The following is a 24818-nucleotide window of genomic DNA, read 5'->3' as shown; positions in this document are numbered from 1 at the left end:
CACGTAATAAATAAATGAAGAGGTGGAGCTTTACCACTTAGGTGGCGGTTGGTAGCATGAGCTGGTCTTTGGTTAATCCACCGGCGGCCTGGCTTTGAGCAAGCTCCCGGTTGCATGGGGGAGTTGGGGAGGAGCTGAGCTCCTGCTTCACTTGCTGGAGGAAATTGGGTCACGTGCCCCTTTTGGCACATGTGCCGAGGGGGTTGCTGACTCCTGCATGAGTAGATGTGCGGGTGTGCGAGCTCCTGATGCTGTGGCTGATATGGTTAGGTCCAGTGATTGTGTCCCTACTATAGACCTGTGGATAGCACTGACAACAGGGTTTGTGGCAGGGACAGGCTCCCGGGTTTGTGTGTCTGTGGTGTGGTGTGCGGCTGCTGGTGAGTATTTTCTTGAGGTCTGTAGGAGAGAACAGACTTGTCACCCAAGGCCCGTGAGATTGAGGGATCATGTTCCAGTAGAGGTTTGAGATTGTCCGTGATGCACTGGCAGTGGTGTAAGCTGAGGCCTGCAGGGGTTGACAAGTGGGGGTGTGTTGTTTTAATTTTTAATTCATTTCATTCTATCGTTATTTTGAACAGCTCACCCAAAACGCCCATGGCTGTCACAGCTCCCAGCAGGAGGAGGATCCCAGCTGCTCCCAGCCGCAGAGCGAGCCGATGCCAGCGAGGACACGGAGGGCAATCTAGGAGAGTGAGTGTTTAAAGAAATATTTTCAGCCACGTACTGGCAGAAATAATAATGGACACCTACCACCCGGGCATTCTTAAACCTGTCACTTAAGGGCTCTGTCACTCTGAGGGTGCCCCAGGAAGAAACAGAGCAAAAGTCCTGCAGAGGTGAAGCCATACTAACAAATTCCTGCTGTCAATTATGGAGCACTTCAGATGTGGGTACATGTAGCAGCAACAGCCAAAAAAAAAAAAAGGGAAGCAAAAGAGACTTAACGGTCATTAGTAGGACCAGTTAATGAAACAAATTAAGCTGGATGTGTCTAGCAGTGCTGAGATTCACCACAGACCTGGGGTGCAAGGTGGGAGGGTCAAGGTGTCAAATATGGAAATGTATGCCTCATTTGCATTTTGACTTGCCTCATGTGCATATCTCTTTCGAAAGAGGAATGCAAGTGTAGATGCACCCAATGAGAGAGAGAGGCTGAGGAGAGCAGTAAGAAGAGCAAACATTGCAGCATTTGGCTCCATGCACAGTTAGGATATGTTTACAGAGCAGCATGATTTCTAAATAAGGTATTCCAGAAGAGATTTCTGCAAATAGCTTATTTTGAAATGAAGCAGCTACACACAAAATGCATTTTGAAACAGCCCCTCAGCTCTTTCGAAACAGGTCTGGACGCTCTGTTTCGAACTCGAGCTATGGGCCACAGGATGGCTTATTTCAAAACAGGTGTTGGTCCTTGTATAATGAGGTTTACCCATTTCGAAACAGCAGTTGCGTTGTGTCGACAAGGTGTTCCCAACCACGTGAGTCACACAGCATACTTCAGGCAAACAATCCCACAGCACACCCGCTTTTTCTAGCGGCATTGGTGGCTCGTAAATGTCACATTCACGCATGTTTGCTAAGGTTACCGTCTTTGCAATGTCGCTGTGCAGACAACAAGCCAAACAAGCATTGGTTCCGTCAATGGTTCTGGGTCACCACAGACCACGCTGTCTGAGACAGCGAGCACAGACACATTTTCAAAATCTGCTCCACATTGAGTCAACGAGTAACCACTGAAAGCTTCCTCCCCTCCCCGCCACCCGGTTGAAGCCAGGAAACGGCATTTGAACCATGCCCCAGCTCCATCAGGGTCCCTCCTTCTCTTCCCCTTGTCAGAGCAGCAGGGAAGAATACCTGGGGTTATGGGGGCAGGCTCCCAGCCAGCTCATTTGACCTGGAAAGCAGCATTTCACCTGCCTCCCAGTGCGAACAGGATTCTGTGGGGTCAGCCTTTCCCCAGATGGTGGCTTTCCAAAGAGCCACTGTGGGGGAAGGGGAAATTTGATGAAATTTCACAGCTCGTTTGGACAGTTCTCATGGTACACCAGTGTGCTGTGCACACTGGTTGAAAGCCTCTGATGTAGACACTAGCAAAGTTATTTCAAAATAGCAGCTGTTATTTCAAAACAACTTCGCTGTGGAGACACACCCTTTGACAGTTCATTTAATGTTTTATATTTGTGCCCTCCCTTGGTAAAAGTAACTCCACTGTCCGGAACTGTCACTCAGCCTGGGGGTCATCAGTTCTTGGTTTGTTTCCTTTTTTTTTTTTTTTGGTGAGCATCCTAGCAGAGAGAGGATTTGAGGCATTTGCAGGAGCAGAGGGTCCTCTCATAAGATAGCTGTGTGGCCCTTGTATTTACATGTACAGCTGGTCACTGACTATGAAATTTTCATGTCCGTTTGCATTTGTAGTGAAGTGCAGAACAAGGCAATAAAGAAATTCAGTGTCACATTGCAGGAGTGGTAAAGGAAAGTGATTCACATTAGCTAAGTCCTGCTAAAAGTACAGCGCATTGTGCATGCACCTGTCTTTTTTGTTGTTAGAAAATCAGTGTCTAAATGACCTGTGCTTTGAGTCAACCATGTGGGGTAATTACTGTGGGCTCCCTGTTGCAGCCCCATCCATAGTCCACCCCGGTCCCCAAACATCTGGTCCATTGCTGGTTATGTCAGGGGCCACCTAATCACCAGTTTGGAGGCAGGAAGGCATATTTGCCATGTGGCTGAATTGGCAGACTTCTGAGGGGGATTTCCACCTTTCATTCAGCATCGAGGTGGGTTGGGTTTAGATTATAATTGTTGCAACTTTTATAGATGACTCGAAGAGACACAGAAGGGACCTGGAGAGGTCATCGAGTCCAATTCCCTGCACTCACAGCCTACATCAGGGGTTCGGTGTCCCCCAGCACACATGCTACTCTCTTTTGGATACGAGTGCTGTGGTGGTCTTTCTCCTGTCCTCTGGGACCTTATTGCTCCTCCCTGAGTTCTCAAAAACAATTGATGGTTCTGATCAGTGCTTTTTTTCCCGAAAAGAAAAAGTGCTGAAACTCAATTCTGATGATTCCTCATAGGGTTTAGGGTGTTCAGTTTTAATGCCCCGGTCTCCGTGCTGCTGCGGGACCAGCAGTGAAAATTTGTCTGGTGTTCTGATGGAAAAAAGGTGCCAGAACTCTGTTCCAGTGCGTTCCATGAGAAAAAAAGCCCTGGCTCTGATAGTATATCAGTTATTTCCTTAAAATACTCCACCATGAATTTAATCAAGTCCTCTTGACTTGGATGTGTCTACCTTATCTAAACATTGTTTAACCTGTTCTTTCCCAATTCTAGCCCAAAACCCCTTCCCCATTAATATTGTATCAGAGGGGTAGCCTTGTTCATCTGTATATGCAAAAACAATGAGAACAGCTTTGGCATCTTATAGACTAACTACAGATTTATTGGAGCATAAGCTTTCACAGGCAAAGACCTATTTCACATCTGATGAAGCAGGTCTTTGCCCACGAAAGCTTAGGCTCCAAAAAATCTGTTAGTCTATAAGGTGCCACAGGACTTCTCATCATTAATATTGTGATGCACATGCTTCAAATTCATCTTTAATGAAGACAGAGGCAAAAGAAGGCTTTAAACAACTCAGACTTCTCTTTTCTGGTTAAGCAATGGACTTACATTTGCCAACTCATCCAGGAAAACTCATATCAATTTTAATTAGTGTTTTGTTCATTGCCGCTTTGAAATTATTTCTTAAAACCAAACGTTTAATATCCCTATGAAAAAGGTAATTGCCACAGTCTTGTAGGATTATCACTCTACCGGAGTCCCCTGAAAAGAGAGATTTAACACCCATACTATTTTATCACAGAGAGGGAGCTGTGTTAGTCTGTATCTTCACAAAACAAAAATGCAGTCCTGTAGCACTTTGAAGACTAACAGAATAATTTATTAGGTGATGAGCTTTTGTGGGGAAGACCCACTTCTTCAGATCTGGAAATTCTAAAAATTCTTTATTTTATCAGCTCTCAAAGAGCATGACAAATATTTTACAGATCCAGATAGCACTAATTTTCTGAGATGTGTTGCTGCGTTAGTCTGTAGCTTCACACACACACACACACACACACACACACACACACACACACACACACACACACACACACACACACACACACACACACACACACACACACAAAATCCCTAAGCAGTCCTGTAGCACCTTAAAGACTAAAAATTTTATTTATTAGGTAATGAGCTGTCACAGGTAAATCATGAAGTGGGTCTTACCTGCTAATTTTCTAGTAAGTCCTTTAAAAATTGCACTATAATTCTATGTTTACGTTTTGCATCCTTTAAATCAAGGATTCTTAGCTTCACTGTGGCATAAACAGGTTTCAGGGGGTTGTGACCACACTCCTTTTCTGATGAATGGTGTGGGTACCCTAAAACCCTGTAGCAGCTTGGAGTCAGAGCCTGGAAAACATGAGAACCTCTGCCTTAACCTGTAACTCAATTCCTTACCTCTTTGTTATTCTGATATTCACCTTCCCTGTCTCTTGTCATCCTGGAGAGTCACCTTTAAATTATAACTTTTCAAAATTCATTTGCTATGAACCAGGTCTACTCCTCTTCTGCACTCAGAGATGGATGGGAAGATATTTGCACTTTGGAGCCCTGTGCATAATGCTGTAATTTTCTCTATACCAAATTCTCTCTTTTTTCCAGCTCTAGTTCCTAACCTCAAATAAACATTGGGTCTTTAACCAGAGGCTAGAAAATCCTTTCTTGCACTCTGCATCTCTCAGTGACACAGGGTCCATATGCCTAAATATAATCTCCTCCACATCTTTTCTCCTCCTCCTCTCAAATAAGACAATGAAATCCTTCTGTTCCATTCAGACCCTCCTCTCAAGACTTGACCAATGCATTGTTTCTTACCCACGGACTTACCTAACTTTTGTAAGAATTGTACATTCACTAGTTTTCATCAGTCTTTGAAGTAAGTATCAAAGATGACAAACAATAGCAATTGAACCTCTCTAATCCAGATCTCTCCAGTCCAGCAACATCTGTAATCGGGCATGATTTTAGATAGCTGGATGACCACTCATCATGGTGTGGCCAAGTTCTCCATGGTCCCATAAAGTTTGTTTCCAGCCACCAGTCCCGGCTCTGAGTGTTCTGTGCTGTTCTTTAGCTGTAATTTACCCCTAAATGTCTTCTCAGGGCCCAGTAAGCAGTGGAAGTGTTGGTAATGCTGCTAGACAATAATGATCTCCCAATGTCCAGCACCGGTCAGGTCCCGAGGGTGCCTGATTAGAGAGATTCAACCTGTAGTATTATTATTTGCATCTTTGATACATATCTGAAAGACCGAGGAATCCAAGGAAGTGGGTCTTACCCATGAAAGCTCATTACCTAATAAATAAATGTTAGTCTTTAAGGTACTACAGGACTGCTTGTTAGTCATGTATTATGTTGCACTTACAATTGTGCATATACATAGCCTGCAAGTGGCTACACTTGTAGTGTTGTGTCAGTATTAATAGCACTAACATTACGGACACTATAATAACTCTTTACAAAAATTGTGTGTCTCGGTCTGACAGTAGCAGAGAATTTCACATTCTCAGAAGTCCCACACTATGAACACAGGCAATACAGCTGCTCCTTGGGTCTAAAGACCTTCTCTCTAAGCTCTCTTGTGCTGCAATTCAGATAATTAAAAAGTACACTAGTGTTCCATTTTTCTAACCAAAAAAGAGAACTCCAAGTACAAAACTAAGAAGTTAAAGACTTACTGAAGTGCTGAGGTGGATGCTGTGGCCTGGAAGAACCTCCCAAAATGTTTAAATCAGCATAAACTATTTCGCTCGCCATGCTAAGCGCAGAGGAGGGAGAGCAAGTAGAGAAGAGGACAGAGTCTCTGAGCAGCCTCATTCATATCTGAGCGAACGTTTCCAAAGTCAGGAAGTGTCTGTCATCTATCTGAAGCTTTTGTACTTCCTTTTCCCCTGGTGATTTGAGAAGTCCATGCACCTGGGCTAATAAATGAATGCATATCTGCTAGTAACCAGTCTGAGGTGTGCTTTAAAACATGCAGGACAGGAGAGTTGTTCCACATGAGAGTGTTCAGGCTTTCATATGCACAACTATTGTTCAGTAGCGTAAGCAAGCTGATCCCAGGAGAATTTAGCGGTACATCAGTGAAAACGCGCATGGCAAGCAAGTCTTCTCACAGCATAAAAGTGGTAATTGGCATTCCCCCAGCCTTCTAGTGGAACAGCTGTCTTTAATTTATACTCTTCACCCTAGTTTTTCTCCAAGTTGCTGGGGACTCAAGTCTTTTAGTACTGAAAACCTCTTTTGCATGCGGGGGGGCTCAGCTGCCTTTTCTAAGAACAGCTCTGCTGTGTCCGGACCTGAAAGCAAGAGGACTTGTGCAACTTCTGCTCCCGCTGAGGTCAGGCAAGGGCACTGAGCACTCATCAGGGTAGGGCTCCACACCTCCTACTGCAAGAGTCAGTTCAATAGATGGCAGTCTTGCCAACCCCAAATCAGGCTCATCAAAATCATGAGATGAGTTTTAAAATCGTGAGATAACGTAAAAAAATAATAATAGGTCTGATGTTCTTTTTAGAGGCCTTCTGAATTTTGAGCCTCTAAGATGCACTGTGGGCACATTTTGAAGCTTTCTGTGTAGCCAGGGTGGTTTTTAAATCTTCGGTGTCTCTGCCTGAAGTCTAAAGGCATCAGAGCATCAATTTTTTCCCCCCCGTGCTGTGCCATGCTAGTGCACACTGAGAATGACCTTCAGTCCTCACTGGACTTTTTTCACACAAGATTACTGACGTCTCAGACTCTCACTCAATATTGAGAAGACTAAAGTTCTCTATCAGCCTGACGCACGACCCCACCACAAACCACCAGCCAGGGACAAACTTTGCAGGCTTCCTTTGGGAAATTGTTCTGGTGTGATTTATGGTGGGACACCAAGATCCCGTCTGTAAGACAATTGTTATTCCGACATTCTTTTATGGAAGTGAAACCTGGGTGGCCATTTGACAAGAGTCTGCAGAGGAACCGCCAACAATTCGTGCCCCTGCAAGACCCTTCACATCAAGTGCGAAGATCACTGCACTAATGCCAGCGTCCTCGTTAGAGCCAACATCCCCAACATTAAAGCAATGATCCTCAAGCACCATCTCCGTTGGGCTGGGCATTAGCTGTGGCTGTCAGACTCTTGCCTCCCAAAACAAGTCCTCTGCTCTGAGCTCAGCCATGGTCTCAGATCCCGGGGTGGACAAAGGAAATACTACAAAGGCACATTGCGTGCATAGCTCAGGAAAAGTGGTGTGGACTTCCGAAACTGAGAGGAGCAGGCCGTTAAGGGTAGGTATACACAGCAAAGTTATTCTGGCATAAGTCCAGGGGGCCCTTCCAAGCACAGGTGAGTGCCAGCAGCCGGTCTCCTTCACAACCCCTCACCCATAGCCCAAAACTTTGCTCCTCCCCAGTGCCCCACACCTCCCTCTTCCACTGTCATTTCTCTCCTCTCCCAGCCATGTGGGTGGGTGGGTGGGTGGGGGAGCCCTTACTGTCAGCCTCCAGGACAAGAGGGGAGCAGTTTTTATCACCCACCACCTTGAGTTGCTCCTTGCCTTTTTCAGCTCTCCAGCAGCGACCTCCAGCCTTGGGTTTCCCCTCTGTGCAACACCAGGATCTAGGGACCCACCAGGGGTGGCAAAGTACACAAAAACAGCTGGGGATTTCCTCTGATTCCCATTTTATGAGCTTTAAAACTCAACCTAAGGGCTCTAACATCTGATTGCTTGGAAATCTGCCTCCTGGGGATTCCGAGTGGCACTTGTGATCCAGACATGGGGTCATATCACCATGTCTGAGTTACCGGCTGCTCCCCAGAGTCTGTTTCCTTCTGGTCTGTTAAACAGAGAGTAAGGTACTGAGTACTGAGGTGCTTAGGCCTCCAATGGAGTATTGTGTCCAGGTATAGGCACGACATTTCAAGAAAGACGTGGAGAAATTGGAGAAGGTCCAAAGAAGAGCAACAAGAATGATGAAGAGTCTAGAGAATGTGAACTATGAAGGCAAACTGAAAGAACTGGGTGTGTTTAGAGAACAGAAGACTTACGGGGGGACATGATAGCAATTTTCAAGTACCTAAAAGAGCATTACAAGAAGGAGGGAGAAAAATTATTCCCCTTGGACAAGGAGCAATGGGCTTAAACTGCAGCAAGGGAGGTTTAGGTTGGACATCAGAAAAAACTTCCAAACTGTCAGGGTGTTCAAACACTGGAATAAATTGCCTAAGGAGGTTGTGGACTTTCCATCACTGGAGATATGTAAGAGCAGGTTAGATAGACATCTGCCACTGATGGTCTAGATGGTGCTTGGTCCTGCCATGAGGGCAGGGAACTGGACACAACGACCTCTCCGGGTCCCTTCCAGTTGTGTTCTATGATTCTGTGTTTAGCTGAATCATAGACAAATTTCATTTACACAATGGTGTGAGCTCATCCAACCACCAATTAACATAGCTAAGGAAAAACCAACCACAACCCTGCAGGCGCCCGTAAGGTGCTACAGTTTGAGCATTAAGAATGGCCATGTGATGAAATTGTAATCTGGCTTGGGTGGGGATTGATGGAGATTAGGCACCTGACTTTTGTGAGGCAGGGACCAGTGTTAGGAGTCAGAGTGGAAAAATTAAAGGGAGAGTGATGTGGGGTGAGGGGAACGGGCATTGTGGGGAGGGAGATAAATGGGGTGGTTGGTAGGGGAACGAAGGAAGATTGAGGGGTCAGGTGAGGAAGCCATAGTACCATCCAGATCTTCCAGTGCACCCCCAGACCCTCCTGTACTCCCCATGCTTGCTTTCTGCTGCTGATCCCGGCTTCAGTGCTCCCCAGCCCTGCCCTACAAACACACCTCCAGCCCAGGCAGCATACAATGGCTAGCAGGCACAGGAGCAAAATGTATCTCATGGGCAGGCGGGGAAAAAGGCAGGCGAGAAAGAAGAGAGAAGGAAACAGATAAAGCACTGAAAGGTTCGCTCAAAAAGCGTACTCTTTCTGAAAGTCGCAGGGGGTAGCCGTGTTAGTCTGTAGGTTCACAAAACCAAACCAAACCAAACAAAACAAAACGAAGCAGTCCTGTAGCAAATTTAAAATTTAAAACCCAGCAAATTTGTTTAGTAGGTAATGAGATTTCGTGGGTAAAGACCCACTTCCTCAGATTTTCAGAATGGGGTAGACAAATAGAATCCACGGTTTAGATGGTGTGGGGGGTGGGAGAAAGGAAGGGGAACCCAGGTGGCGGGGGGGTGTCACCTGTCATTAATAGGACCAGTGGAAGAAGTAAATTAAGTGAGATGGGAGCCATTGCTATGAATATCAAAGGTGAGGAAATTGCCCTTGTAAGGTGTAAGATAATTGAGATCTCTGTTAAGCCCCAGGTTAAATGTGTCAGACTTGCAAACGAATTCCTATTCCAATGTTTCCCTCTGTAATATTGTGGTAACCCCCTTTTGAAGGAGAATGGCTACTTTCCAATCCTTTATTAAATGTCCAGGGAGGTTACGCGTTTCCCCGACAGGTTTATGTATATTCCACTTCCTGATGTTGGATTTATGTCCATTCTTCCTTTGGCGCAGAGACTGTCCAGTTTGTCCAATGTACATGGCAGATAGGTGGGTCTTACCCATGAGAGTTCATTACCTGCCAGATAAACATGTTAGTCTTTAAGGTTGCTACAGGACTGCTTACTTTCTAGAAGGGTTTTGGCTAGGAAGCAAAATGCTGAATTAATAGCATCCAGTAAATGTACCAAGGCTGAGGAATGTGCACCCGCTGTTTGAACTAGAAAAAAAATCTGATGTCATTGTTTCTGAAGACGATATGTATGAAATTATGATCCAGCAAATTGGTCAGATTTACTCAGTAACAAGACAATAGATAACTTAGTGGTGTGAGGGCCTGTGAAAATAAATGGTAACAAGTGTGTTTTTTCCCAAAGAATGACGATGGTCAACAGTTATCAGAAGGCTTCAATACACAGAGTTTGCTAGATGGAGAAAGAGTTGAAAGAAATTGGCTGGTGTACTCCAAGAAAGTTGATGCAGCTTTTTGCTTTTGCCTGCAAACTGTACAGTTCAAAACTGGCAAGCCACTTCGTAAAGGAAGGTCTGCAACAACTGGAAGCATCTCTCTGATAAATTCCTATCTCCCGCATTATCCCGTGAACAGATAGGAAACTCAAGGAAATGGACTGAAATGCAGAGACGCTTGGCTGCAATGAGAGCAATGGACAAGTACACACTGCGAGAAATCAACAAGGAGAAGAAACTTGGCAATCAATGTTGATGCATATTATAGCAGTTGTTGAATATCTAGCTGAACGTACCTTAGCATTTCGTGGAAGAGACGTGACTTTATGAATGGCAGCTTCCTGGGGCAGAATCATAGAATACTAGAGCTGGAAGGGTCCTCAAGAGGTCATGAAGGCCAGTCCCCTGTCCTCATGGCAGGACCAAGCACCATCTAGATCCTCCCTATTAGATATTTTTCAAACCTGTTTGTTTTTTGTTTTTGTTTTTTTTAAATATCTCCAGAGATAGAGATTCTACAGGCACCCGAGGCAATTTATTCCAGTATTTAGCCACCCTGACAGTTAGAAAAATTTCCTAATGTCCACCCCACATCTCCCTTGCTGGCAATTTAAACTCACTGCTTCTTGTCCTGTCCTCAGAAGCTAAGGAGAATAATTGAATTGAAATGCTCGTTAAATTGGATACTACAATGCAAGAATGTATCAGACACATAAAAAAATGAAGAAATCTTTGACCGTTCTCTTGGACCTTATATTCAAAACGAGCTAATCTCGATGATGGCATTGCACGTGAAGAAAAAAATTCTTGAGAGGGTGAAGACTACAAAATACTTGGCAGTTATTCTGGACTGTACCCCTGATCTGAGTCACCAAGAGCTGATGTCCCTCGTGCTATACTATGTTGACAGGACTTTTGAAGAAGTTAAAGTTAGGGAAAATTTTATTGACTTTCTTCCAGTTCAGGACAAAAGCAGGTAAGAGCTGTCAGATTCTCTCATAGCTGTGCTGGATGGATTTGGCATCCAAATTAGTGATTGTCGAGGTCAGGGGTATGACAATGAGGCAAAGATGAAGGACCAGAAACAAGGCGTGCAGGCTTTCATCCTTCAGCTGACCCAATGAGACTTCCTCATGCCATGTGGCTGCCACGGCTTAAATCCTGAGATGTGGCAAAATGTAGTTCAAAATCCATGACACTTGTTTGGAGTGATACTGCAAATTTACAATATATGTGCAGCATTAACTAACAGATGACAAATACTGAGTGTGCATCCTCTCTCTCTCTAACACCAAAGCCATTTGCAAGAACTAGGTGGGAGAAATGAGTAGAGAGCATAAAAGCAATTTGCTACCAGGAAAGAGTCACCAGTAACACCTGGCTTCAAGTTGCTGAAGAGTGAGATGACTCAAAAGTTAGGCTGAGTCTTAAGCATGCTATAAACTTGGAAATTTTTAATTTCCGGTTGCAATGGTTGCACAGTACGACGTCATGTTTGCCATTAACACAATGAACAAGACGTTTCAATCCCTAGCCTCTGTTTGTCACCTGTTGGACACGGACGTCAGGAGAGGGGATCACTTTTGTGATTATCTGTTCGGTTCATTCCCTCTGGGGCATCTGGCATTGGCCTTTGTCAGAAGACAGGATACTGGGCTAGATGGACCTTTGGTCTGACCTAGTGTGGCCGTTCTTACGTTCTTGTGAAGTGCAACTTGATGTGGTTATCACACCCATCAAAGGACTAATTGACTTTCTGCAGAAACATAGGACCACTGGATTACCGCAGCTAAGAACACAGCAACAGAAGTAGCATCTGAAATGTATGTTGTACCTAAATTCAGAGAACGACATGTTAAAGAAAAGAGAAGTGAGGATGAGCTGGAGAAGTTGCCCGAGAAGGTATTTGAAACCATTTACTTTCTGGTCATTGTGTATCAGGCTCGCATGTCACTGATCAGACAATCTGATCAACAGCAAGAGTGAGCCAGTGATTTTGGTTTCCTGTTGGATGTGAAGAAACTCAGAGAACTAACAGCAGAATAAGAGCACAAGGACGGCCACACTGGGTCGGACCAAAGGTCCCTCTAACCCTGTTTCCTGTCTTCTGACAATGGCCAAGGCTTCATGTCCTAGAGGGAGTGAACCACCAAAGTGACTCCTCTTCTGACATCAATTTCCAGCCTCTGCCAGCCAAAGGCTAGGGACACCATTCCCACCCATCCTGGCAGATATCCATTGATGGACCTCACCACCTGTGATTTATCTAGTTCTTTTTTCCAACCCTGTGAAAGTCCTGGTCTTCACAACCTCCTCTGGCCAAGAGTTCCGCAGGCCGACCATGTGCTGTGAGAGGAAAAAGACATGAGAAAGCGGTGAATGAATTTAAGCACTGCATTGTCTGACAGGGAGTTTCACGGTATCAATGGCGTAGACCCTTTCTCAGAGCCTCAGGTACTAGGAGGATGCATCCCAGGGGAAACAAGTAGGGCGCTTCAACCCCCCTCTGTTACTTAAACCACTTGACGGTGCCTTCCTAAACACAGCAATAGCCAATAGGAATTTGCTGACAATCCCAGTCATAGTGGCTTCAGGGGAGTGCAGTTTTTTTCCAAATTAAAACGTATTAAGAATTACCTACAGACAGCTATGGGTACATCGTGACAAGTATCAGAGGGGTGGCCATGGTAGTCTGTATCTGCAAAAGTGATGGCGAAGTGGGTCTTTGCCCATGAAAGGTTACGCTCCAATAAATCTGTTTCTCCCATCGACCTCCCTCAAAGAGGACAGCCAGGTTAGTCGATCGTCAATACGTCGAGTCCAGTTACGCAGGTTGCCATAGCTGGAATTGCACATCTGCGATCGACTTTAAGGTGTATTGTAGACCTGGCCTACGTCTTAAGAGAGGCCGGTGGACTAGCCATTGTGGCCATTGAGAAGGAAGTAGCATCAAACCATCTGGTAGCTGAATTCACTGCAAGGAAGTCCAGGAAGGATTTAAGAATGTAAGAAAGTAAGTGGCATGACATTGATCATGATCTGTGAGGGCTTTTCACTATAACTATAAAAAAGAACAATATTATAATTACATATAATTATGTTACATCATAATTACCCAGACGGGCATGATCAATATTTAACCTGCAGCCAGCAGCTGCCCTTCAAGTTCCCTGCAATGAGATTTCACCAGTATAAAACATGCTGGGGGGGGAATGGAGGGACACACAGATGACTTGCCCCAGGCCCTGCACCCGTTAGGGACAGCCCTGTGCCACATCACCAAGTGAGTCACCCTGCTTCTCTAGTAAGCAAATTTCACCTCAAACTCTGGCCTCAAGTTCCTTTTCTTTAATGCTGTTTTTATTGTCAGCTGCACTACTGGAGTGGAAAGCATAAGCTTCGGCAGTGACAGAATCTTGTTCAACCAGTGGTATAATATGTCGTTCTTCCTGTGTGATCTCACATTAGGTGTCAGAATGTATTCTGCGTGTTCAGACTCGTCAACTGCCTCCCCACCAACACTTTCATGCTGATCTCTGAAGGTACCCAAACTCCTACCACAGGGGAATTAAACTGTCAAAGAAAGCAGATACCAAAATAGACCTTGAGACCTACATGCAAAATCAACAATCTCCCAGTGACACTGATTCTCATGAGAGTGTTGTTCACAGCCTTACCCTGCACAGACTCAGGTGGTGTACTCTACATTATGATAGTAGCAGGAGTTTGAGATTGGGTGTCTGTCTGTATATTCTGCACCTGGGGGGCCTGCACCCTGTGTGCTTGAGATTAGAGTGTTCAGACTGGACGTTGTTTATTAGGGCCACACATGAGTCCTGGCTGCCATCCTACCTCTCCATCAAAGCGGTGACGAGCAGCGTGACCCCAGCTGCTGCTCAGTTCCATCACCTTAGAGTCCAGGTATGCAGAGCCATCCCATCCATAGGACAAGGTAGGCAGAGGTGGAAAAAGTACCCCAAAAGTTACTTGAGTAAAAGTGGGCTGCTTTCACTTCTGGATACTTGAGTACAATCTAGAGGTGATGCGTGTGACTTTCACTCAGATAGTTTTGCAAAGGGACACCAGCGACTTGTACTGAAGTACATTCCTCCCAAAGCAGCTGTACTTTTGCTCAAGTAACTTTTTGGGTACTTCTTCCACCTCTGGAGGTGGGGTGGCTCCCGCAAGCCCTGCGCTGGGCGGGGGGCCACAGCGGCTACCCCGGCTGTCCTCTGGTTGAGGCAGGGATGATTACCGGGGCAAGGCGCAGGCAATGGATGCAGTTGGCAGAAGCAGCAGAGGCTTGCCTCCCCTCCCCTTACCCTACCCTGCACTCACTACGTGGGTGCCAATGGCAGCCTGTTCTGCTCTGCCGTGGCCTCCCACTTTTCCGTGGCTGTGGGAAGTGGCCTCCACTCCCTGCCACCCACAGCAAAGCGGGGCTCAGAGGGCCAGGAGAGTGCAATGGATTGGAGTGGAGCAGGCCACATGGTGAGCTCAGGGAGCAGAAGCAAGGATAGGTGAACCCCCAGATGCTTCCACCATCTGCCACACACTGCCCCAGGTAATCCCCATCCAGGCTGGTTGGGGAGGGGACTGGGGTCAGGGTTCGGGGTGGAGTGGGGAAGGGGCAGGGCCTGCAGCACAGGATGGCCCTGCAGGTATGCAATGGGACTTCAAACTCAGAGGGAAGGAGGGTAGGTCATGGAATATGCATACAGACAATACGTCTGGACAAAAACTCCAAATAGCACCAAAGTAACTTTTCTCTTTACTTGTCCACGTTGGCTACGTCTACACGTGAAGCCAACATCGAAATAGCTTATTTCGATGTAGCAACATCGAAATAGGCTATTTCGATGAATAACGTCTACACGTCCTCCAGGGCTGGCAACGTCGACATTCAACGTCGACGTTGCACAGCACCACATCGAAATAGGCGTTGCGAGGGAACGTCTACACGCCAAAGTAGCGCACATCGAAATAAGGGTGCCAGGCACAGCTGCAGACAGGGTCATAAGAACATAAGAATGGCCATACTGGGTCAGACCAAAGGTCCATCCAGCCCAGCATCCCATCTGCCGACGGTGGCCAATGCCAGGTGCCCCAGAGAAGGAGAACAGAAGACAATGATCAAGTGATTTATCTCCTGCCATCCATCTCCTGCCCTTGTTCTGAAGGCTAGGGCACCATACTTTATCCCTGGCTAATAGCCATTTATGGACCTAACCTGCAAAAATTTATCAAGCTCTTTTTTAAACCCTAATAGAGTCCTGGCCTTCACAGCCTCCTCGGGCAAGGAGTTCCACAGGTTGACTGTGCGCTGTGTGAAGAAAAATTTCCTTTTATTAGTTTTGAACCTACTACCCATCAATTTCATTTGGTGTCCCCTAGTTCTTGTATTATGGGAAAAGGTAAATAATTTTTCTATATTCACTTTCTCCACACCATTCATGATTTTATATACCTCTATCATATCGCCCCTCAATCGCCTCTTTTCCAAACTGAAAAGTCCCAGTCTCTCTAGCCTCTCCCCATATGGGATCCTTTCCAAGCCCCTAATCATCTTAGTCGCCCTTTTCTGAACCTTTTCTAATGCCAATATATCTTTTTTGAGGTGAGGAGACCACATCTGCATGCAGTACTCAAGATGTGGGCGTACCATAGTTTTATATAGGGGAAGTATGATATCTTTTGTCTTATTATCGATCCCTTTTTTAATAATTCCTAACATCCTATTTGCCTTACTAACTGCCGCTGCACACTGCGTGGATGTCTTCAGAGAACTATCCACTATAACTCCAAGATCCCTTTCCTGATCTGTCGTAGCTAAATTTGACCCCATCATGTCGTACGTGTAATTTGGGTTATTTTTTCCAACATGCATTACCTTACACTTACCCACATTAAATTTCATTTGCCATTTTGCTGCCCAATCACTCAGTTTGCTGAGATCTTTTTGTAGTTCTTCACAATCTGTTTTGGTTTTGACTGTCCTGAACAACTTGGTGTCATCTGCAAACTTTGCCACCTCACTGCTTACCTCATTTTCTAGATCATTGATGAACAAGTTGAACAGGATCGGTCCCAGGACTGACCCCTGGGGAACACCACTAGTTACCCTCCTCCATTGTGAAAATTTACCATTTATTCCCACCCTTTGTTTTCTGTCTTTTAACCAATTCCCGATCCATGAAAGGACCTTTCCTCCTATCCCATGACCACCTAATTTACATAAAAGCCTTTGGTGTGGGACCGTGTCAAAGGCCTTCTGGAAATCTAGGTATATTATGTCCACTGGGTGCCCCTTGTCCGCATGTTTATTAACCCCTTCAAAGAATTCTAATAGATTAGTTAGACACGACTTCCCTCTGCAGAAACCATGCTGACTTTTGCCCAACAATTCGTGCTCTTCTATGTGCCTTGCAATTTTACTCTTTACTAGTGTTTCTACTAGTCACAGGGCGGACTCAACAGCAAGCCGCTCCCTTAAAGGGCCCCTCCCAGACACACTTTCACTAAACAACACGAGATCCACAGAGCCGACAACTGGTTGCAGACCCTGTGCATGCAGCATGGATCCTCAGCTGCCACAGCAGCAGCCAGAAGCCCTCTCAACCCCTCAGCTGATGGTCGCCATCTATTTCGAAGTTGCGGGATGCGCAACGACTACACGGTCCCTACTTGAACGTCGAAGTAGGGCGCTATTCCTATCCCCTCATGGGGTTAGCGACTTCAACGTCTCGCCGCCTAACGTCGAAGTTAACTTCGAAATAGCGCCCGGCGTGTGTAGCCGTGACGGGCGCTATTTCGAAGTTAGTGCTGCTACTTCGAAGTAGCGTGCACGTGTAGACACGGCTATTGTGGCACACCACAGGCAGGATGATACAAAAGCCAGGAAGGCAAACATACTGGGAGATGGGTCAGTACTTCTCCCCCTCTCCCCCCCTGCCCTTGGGACTTGTCTATGATGAGAATGGCTCAGTAAACAGAGACCCCTTCCTCTGGAAAGACCCAAGGCAGTGGAAGAGCCACCATGAGTCTGAGGCACCCAATAAAATTCCACCAAGAGGTGCAGAACCTCAGATGTATGTAACCTTGATTCTCCAGTCAGAGAGGTGTCCGAGTTAGTCTGTATCTTCAAGAACAACAAGAAGTCCTGTGGCACCTTATAGACTAACAGATATTTTGGAGCATCAGCTCCATATCAACAACTGTTGATAATGGGCCACATCCTCTGTGACTGAATAGACCTTGTCACTCAGGCCCTCCCCTTGATTAGGACTCCCTCTTTAAAACCTCCTCTGAACGCCCCCGTTCATGCATCTGACGAAGCGCGTCTTTGCCCACGAAAGCTGATGCTCCAAAATATCTCTTAGTCTATAAGGTGCCACAGGACTTCTTGTCATTATTAGAATGTGATTTGCTGAGGAAAATACTGTTAGACATAAATGTAATCAGATATTTTTGGCGGGAATTTTGCGTATGATCTGAGACACATCAGCATGAAGGGCTACCTAGGGAAGTCCCTGCTGTGAGTGCAGCTCCCCAATTCACCTAGATAAACTAATAGCTTCCAGAAAGGGTGTTTCAATGACTAAAAGTTACAAAGAACACGTTGCTGGGGGTTTGAAAGCAGGCCCAATAATCTTGAAAGAAAAAAAAAGTCTAAAGCAGAGTGTCGTGGGAGAGAATGGCTGCTGTTCCCAGCAAACCATAATGCTCTTTATTTAGCAGCGTAGGTTTGTCTGATTGAATCCTTCCTACGATGATGAAAATGTTCTGGACTTGTGAAGATTATGATCTCTCTTCCTCAGACACCCATCCAGAAGTCATCCTGTGAGATGGGAGAGAGGGTGGATTCAGATAGAATGCGAGCCATCGCCCTGGGATCTCAAGTCTGGGATTGCAGGTAAGGTTTTGGAGGACACTCAGGGTATAGCTTCACTATCCAGGAACACAAAAAATGGAACTGTCATGTGGGCACCTCCTATGTTATACAGGAGACTAGACAATTACAATGGTCCCTTCTGACTGCAGAATCAGTGATAGTCATGTCGTCTGTCATCAATAGACACCCTGCCTTTTAGGAAGAGGTAGAAATGCAGGTCTTTCAAACTACTCGGCGTTCCACCACATTAGTAAGTAGGTCATCCTCCTCACGAGTCCGTTTGCCTTGTGCTTGCTGGTGATCTAGATTTTCTCCCATCCCAAGAAGTGATACATCAGCTTGGGAGAGGCAGCATGAAGGCTGTGCATTTTTCTGGGTACTTTTCGCTGTATTGAGGGAGAAGAGAACACCATGGGGAGTCCATAGATGTACACCTAAATTACGTCTGCTCCTCTCATATACTGATTTCGGCCAATCCTGCATATAGATGTAGTCCAGGGGTCAGCAATCCCCAGCACGGGATGGGTGCCGAGGCTTCTGGATAACTACGTAGTTGGGGACGGAGGTCTGCAACCTGTGCTCTGAAGTCACATGCGGCTCTTTAAGGACTTTTTTGTGGCTCCCGATGTTCATAGTAAAAAAAAAACAAAAAACCTTCCTGATTATTTTCAATAAACGGTGATGTCTAAAAGCCCAACAATGAACAACTCATATCTAAATAGCAAATGGTATGTGCTGTGGAAATGTTGGATAACGCCCCCTAGTGTCGTCCAGAGAGAGAGAAGGTTCAGGAGGTCAGGAAGGTCAGGAAGACAGTCAGGAAAACACACGCAGGTAAAGTGTGAGGAAATAGAATATGTAAAAAAGTTTGTGAACGTCCTGCAGTAAACATGAATCACATTATGTATCATAGAGTGCGCCCTGCTCTTAAAATAGAGGTTACAGGAAGTGTGGTTTGATGGTTATTTATAAAGCATCGTCTCATATTCACATGCAGTGCGACTCCTGAATTACTGATTACTTGCCAGTTACCTCCATCTCTCATAATTCGTTGCAAGAGCAAGCATACGGTAGAGGTCATGTAATGGGCCTTCAGTTTCATGACTTGATAATGTCCCCTCCCCGTTTCTTAAATATATACCAAATTTGCTCTGAATTCCTCATCCTTCTTCCGGCCCGATAGCCACAGTGAGAAGTGAAATAGGAGACGGAGCATTTTTAACCAGTCAGTTCCTCATGCTCAACCGATAATCCAGGAGGAAGTACCCTGCAGTTTAAAAATCTAAGCTTCAGAATGAACAGCATCACAACAGGACATACCAGGAAGCAACTGTGCATAGTAAAATAAAATATTAAGCTATGGAAACATTTTGCAAGACTGTGCAAAACAGCTAGCAAGTGGTCTGGTTTCTTCACATAGGCAGGAAAGAAATGTGCAACACCAGTGGTTAACAAGTGTTGACAAAGATATGCATTTTGGTTGCAGTTAGTAAACAAGTCTCTCCCACTGGACTGACCAGAGTTAAGACGCCTTTATCGAAAAGGCAGCTGAGCTGCAGAGCTTGAGGTGCTGTTGCACTTGGCGTGCACTGTTTTGATGCTGATGCCTTGTTATTTCCTTGTGTTGAAAAGACGTAAGCTGCAGAAAGTTTTGCAGAGCTAGAGTTAAATGAATGGGTTGTAACAGACACTCAGATGGAAGTTCCTGGATGAGAGAATAGATACGGGCTTTGTCTAAACTGACATAATTTTTTTATAAAGTTTGACAATCAAGAAGCCTTGAAAGAAAATCATGGCTGCATGTTCACACTGTTTTTCTGTGGGCGTAGCATGGCCACACATGAGCTGGTCGCATAGACAGCGAGAAAAGTGCACTCTGGATTAGCTATCCCATGGTTCATGAGCCTGTGCTCCACGTCCCCTTATCCACAGCTTCCCATCCCAGCACTCCCTGTGTTCCCTGATTTTTTCAACATCCTTTGTGTTCTGCTCACCCTGCTGTCTCCAGCTGCAGGAAGGGATTCCACACCGCTCCCCTCCCGGATTATACACCCCTCCCGGATTAGACGGTCTTGGGCAAAGGTTTTCTTAAGTGTCAACCCCAATGCTGCACTTCTTCACGTCTGTCTTCAGCATCTGCTCAGATTGCCTCCTCTGGCCCTCAGCACTCCTCTGTCCTTCCTCCAACTCAAAAGGAAGCCACTGTTAATTAATTGCAACCCACGGTGATGAGTTAGTCACAGAGAACCTCATGAGAGCTGTCTCCTGACGGGCTGATCATATCACTGAGCTCATGTATCTGTCCTGTACTGCTGCGGCAGAAGCTGTGGTCTCCCCCAGCAAAAGCACAGAGTTGGGGTGACATCCCCAGCGGAGAAACAAGGACACAGAGAAAAGCCTAGCTTTGGGGGGGGCTCAGACACAGCTCCCAGGTGCACATCCCCAAGGGGGCCAAAACCCTCAGTAAATCTGTCTCACTATGCAGAACGTTGCTGCAAAGTGAGGTGCTCAGTTGTGGGTGCAGCAGCCGGATCGTTCTACCACCTCTGTCCTTGAAAGGGATCGAGTGGAACATACATCCACCGCCTGAATGCTGCCCATGACTAAAAGCTTCCAGATTTCACAATCCTGCTCCTGTCGCCGTTCAGCAGTCGCCATCGGGCTGAAGTTTGGGAGAATAGTTATGCGGAGGAAGACGCCTGTGCGTGACTTCTTTTAATGGTGGGAGGACTGTTGGGCTACAGCCAGCGCATGCAGCCTTCATCCACCTTCCCAGCCATTGTAGCATGACCTTTGCTATCCTCCACCTGTTCTGCCCTTGAAGACTTCTAGGATCGTTCTTCATCTGGACCCTCTCCCTTGGTCTTGCTGCTGTGCGTGATCCTGCCGGGAGCACGAGAGTCCCTACGCCATGGCCCTCGGTTTGACGGGAACACACAAGCCCACTCCCCATGACAAGGTGACAATCCGGAGACTTGGCTGGAGAAGTGGGGCTTGGTGGGATGGGGATCGGGGTGCAGCCAGTTTGGGATCAGTGCCATGCGGGGCTGGATGTGGGGGCTTAGAGTGGTGTAGGGGATGGAGCTCCATGGGGCTGGTGTGGGGGCAGGGGTCCCTGAGGCAAGGGGTCTGGATTCAGGCTACTCCAGAAGCAGGGGTTCAGGTTCAGTGGAGTGGGAGTTGGGGGCGAGGAGTTTGGGGTGTATGCATTGGGGCTTTGTTGGGGTGCATCAGTATGAGAGCTCTGGATACATGGGGTTTGAGCAGATGGGGGAGCAGCTCCCCAGACACTGACTCCTCCCCTTAGCTGAGGGCAGGAAATAAGGGAAGATACAGCTGGGGGTATTTTCTGGGGCTGGGTCTGACACAGCCAGAGCCTCTCCAAACAGGAGAAGAGGAAGTCCCCTCCTCTCCTGCCTCCATAGAATCATAGGGCTGGAAGGGGCCTCAGGAGGTCATCTGGTCCAGCCCCCTGCTTCAAGCAGGATCAACCCCAACTAAGTCATCCCAGCCAGCACCTTGTCAAGCCAGGACTTAAAAGCCTTGAGGGATGGAGAATCCACCACCTCTCTAGGCAACGCATTCCAGTGCCTCACCACCCTCCTGGGGAAATGGTTTTTCCTAATACTCCTCTCCCTCTGTAACTTCAGGCCATTGCTTCTTATTCTGCCGTCTGACACCGAGAACCACTGGGACTAGCAGCTGTCCCTGGCTGAAGGTAGGAACTGGGGTTGTCCCCAGGCCTGTAGTGATTTACCACCCTCCTCCACTGACTGCTGTGGGGGCTTGCAAGTCTGTACCAGCTCAGCTCAGGAGTGTCATGTGACTGCTCTCACAGCTTCCCTCAGCTTCTCCGTCAGACGTTTTTCTGTAGGAAAGCCAATACATTGGCACAGGGTGTGAATTCTGCATGGAGGCAGTGGTCCAACATTCCCCCGGGAATGGAAGTTGCCAGAGAGAAGCTGGCAGGGTCTTGTGATGGCTTCCGAGGGGCTGGGGGAGAGGCGGAGGAGATGGGTGTCACATGCGTTCAGCACCTGCACTTCCTGTGGGTTCTCATGAGGCGGGTCCGTGAGCCCTGAGCAACAGAGCCTGAAGATCGGTTGGTTCTTGCCTGTTTTCCTGCCACCGAGTGTCTGGTGAAAAGAACTCACACCCAGGAGGAGCCAGGCCAGTGAAGGATGGAGCAAGGTACACTGCATTACACCTTCATCCAACAGTGACAACTTCAGACCAGCTGTGTGAACTAGGGACCCAAGGTGTGTGGCTTCCTGTCTCCCTGCAGGTGTCCATTCCTGACTGAGCCTTGACAAGTTGCCTTCCATGGACGGGACAAGGGAAAACGTCCTGTGTTTACGGAAATTCTGGATATGCCGAAGTTATAATGTAGTGATGGTGCAGATGAACACAGAAGCCAGAGGACGGAGATGACACAATGAGTGTGGAGAGTAGGGATACTCGATGGAAGAGAGATCATACAGGAAGAGAAGGGGGCTCTAGACTGGGACCAGACTCTTGGCATAGGCAATAAATAGGATTTGAGGTGATTATTTAAGGTAGGAGCTGGGGCAGGGAAGTCAACAGTGCTGAGGCTCCTGCTCAGGTCAGACAACCCTCCATGGAGGATGTTAATAGTATCCAAGTACTGGATTCAGTGAAGTACTTAAATTGCAGCTCACCAGGTGGCCGGGCAGGGTAAAAAAAAAATCACAAACATGAATTCTGCAAAGGGGCATCAGAGGAAAGGCAGAGGGTCAAAAATGAGACCCGGACGTGTGTCTCCATGAATGCGAGAAGCACGAAAGCAGCACCTGGACTAAGAGTGGGACAGAAGACCTGGCGTAATAGGTGGTAGAATTCCCCAAACCTGACTGTGAACTATCCAGGAAGGACCGATTAGACTAGGGGGATCGCGCTGTGTCACTACAATATACCTAGCTCCAAACCTCAATTGCTCAGAATTGAGAAACACTAATACACACGTCACTGGGCCAGCCACCTGACTCGCAGAGAACTTGTATCAAAGTCCCTCACAGGAGGCTATGAAGGCGAACAAAGCCTCCACTACATGAGTAAACTGACCAGGATGGTGGTTTTTAAAGTGATTTTATTCCAGCATACTCACTCGATTTAGAAAGTCTACTAATTATTCTGGTATAAAATGATTTTCTTTTTTTAATGGGAGTGGCGTGACCACATGGAGCCCAGTTGGGGAATAACCATCTGGTCAGTTTCTCTGTGTAGACAAGCGCTCAGCATTTATGGGGTAAATGGTAAAGTACTAGCCTGGAATGAAAACTAACAGACAGGAAACCAGTAATGGGATTTAATGATCAATTTCCCTGGGATGAAAGGTTAGCAGTGGGTGGCGCAGATTCTCCACTGGGGCTGGTGTTTAATACATTAGCGATTTGGAAAAGGGGAGGGTCGTGAGGCTACAAAGCTGGGGGATATTAAGAGATCAGTTAGGTCGGTCAGGTTGAGAGACCCCTGGGAGGGACTTCAGAAACACCCCACCGTGCTGGAAGAAAGAACTTAACATGCTCGATGATGAAACTCCGCGCGACAAATGCGAAGTAATGCACAGTATAGGTTGAACCTCTCTAATCCGAAACACTCTCAGCCAGAAACATCCATAATCCGGCGTGAGTTCAGTTAGCCAGAGGACCACCTACTGTGGGTGCAGCCAAGTTTCCCACGGTCTCATCAAGTTTGTTTCCCGCCACCAGGCCTGGCTCTCAGCGTTCTGGGCTGTTCTTTAGCTGTAATTTACCCCCTAAATGGCTGCTAAGAGCCCAGGCAGCAGTGCAAGTGTGGTTAAGGTGCAAGACAATATTGACTTCCTGTGATCTGACAAATTCTGTTGTCTGGCTCTGGTCAGACCCCAAATGTGCTGAATTAGAGAGGTTCAATCTGTACCAGAAAAACTGTGCTGAGCACCTCGTGCACCTTCCTGAGTTCTAGATTTACTGTGTCTACCCAGGAGAAAGCGCTGTGCTCAAACTGAGCTGGCATAATATCCTTTCCCCAGTTGGTGCTGTAATCAGTGTTCCCGTTCAGCTGAGTGCTTGGGCCGCCGCCCCAGAGGGAGTCAGATGCCACCCAGCCGATGAGCACGGCGCTCGCCACCGGCAGCCTGGGTTTCTATTGGTGGTGCACGGCCGCACATCGCTTGGCACAGATAAAATTTATTCCACATGTGGATAGAAAAGACTAGTGGGAAACCTGACTGTCATAGACAGAATTTTGCAGCCTGTCTCTCAGCCGTAATTCGGTCCCTTGGGTTCAAGTCTCCTATGGAAGCTGCTCCCTGAGCTAAAGACTCAGACACAAACGAGGGTGCAGCCTCATTGTCACGTCCGGGAATCAAACTTTTGGCACAGCAATACAGACAGGTTCAGGAGCGGGGGAGCCAATGTCCCTAGAGCCAGGAGGACGAGAGGATGCTGTACAGGCTCCCCCACCAGGAAGCAGGTGGACGGTGCTATTTCTCACGCTACACGCTGAAGGCATTTCACTAACCACCAACTCCCACAGGTCACCCTCCATGGCCAGGGCTTGGAGCAACCAGGAACATCATCTTGACGCTACAGGGGCTCTTCTCCATACTTGGCTTAATCTAATTCTTGACTCCCCCCCACAACCTCTCTGCTCTCTGACTTCCTCACCTTGAGCATTTGCTTTCTGATTTGTCAACCTTGATTACTGTTTTTTGGTTTTCTGTGCCTTAAATATGGAGTCTGTTCTGGCCTGGCTGTGGGCTGAAGAAGTGGGTCTGTCCCACGAAAGCTCATCACCTGA

At 46.9% G+C, this 24818-nt stretch overlaps 1 protein-coding gene and 1 long non-coding RNA gene across 4 annotated transcripts in view; one reads left to right on the top strand and one right to left on the bottom strand.

The window, feature by feature from the left end:
- LOC142024982 (killer cell lectin-like receptor subfamily B member 1B allele C) overlaps window positions 1–6067 on the bottom strand; it is a 15837-nt gene extending 9770 nt beyond the window's left edge. Inside the window, exons 1-2 of the mRNA XM_075017379.1 lie at window positions 5802–6067; window positions 587–685 (exon numbers count right to left, since the gene is read on the bottom strand). Coding sequence (XP_074873480.1) covers window positions 587–685; window positions 5802–5940 — 238 coding nt within the window. The 5' untranslated portion in view covers window positions 5941–6067. The remainder of the gene's footprint in view (window positions 1–586; window positions 686–5801) is intronic.
- The window catches only part of LOC142024988 (uncharacterized), a 27102-nt gene extending 2284 nt beyond the window's left edge, over window positions 1–24818 (top strand). The window contains exons 2-7 of one of the 3 annotated variants that reach the window (XR_012648543.1): window positions 582–693; window positions 10036–11102; window positions 17944–18038; window positions 20026–20976; window positions 21668–22208; window positions 22303–24818. This is a non-coding gene — a long non-coding RNA (uncharacterized LOC142024988). Of the gene's footprint in view, window positions 1–581; window positions 694–10035; window positions 11103–17943; window positions 18039–20025; window positions 20977–21667 lie in introns of all 3 variants that reach the window. The other 2 variants (XR_012648542.1, XR_012648544.1) reach the window with 2 other exon arrangements.

The sequence above is a fragment of the Carettochelys insculpta genome, chromosome 22 (genome assembly GCF_033958435.1).
Source record: "Carettochelys insculpta isolate YL-2023 chromosome 22, ASM3395843v1, whole genome shotgun sequence".
Classification (NCBI taxonomy): Eukaryota; Metazoa; Chordata; order Testudines; family Carettochelyidae; genus Carettochelys; species Carettochelys insculpta.
This window is presented reverse-complemented; position numbering and strand designations above follow the sequence as displayed.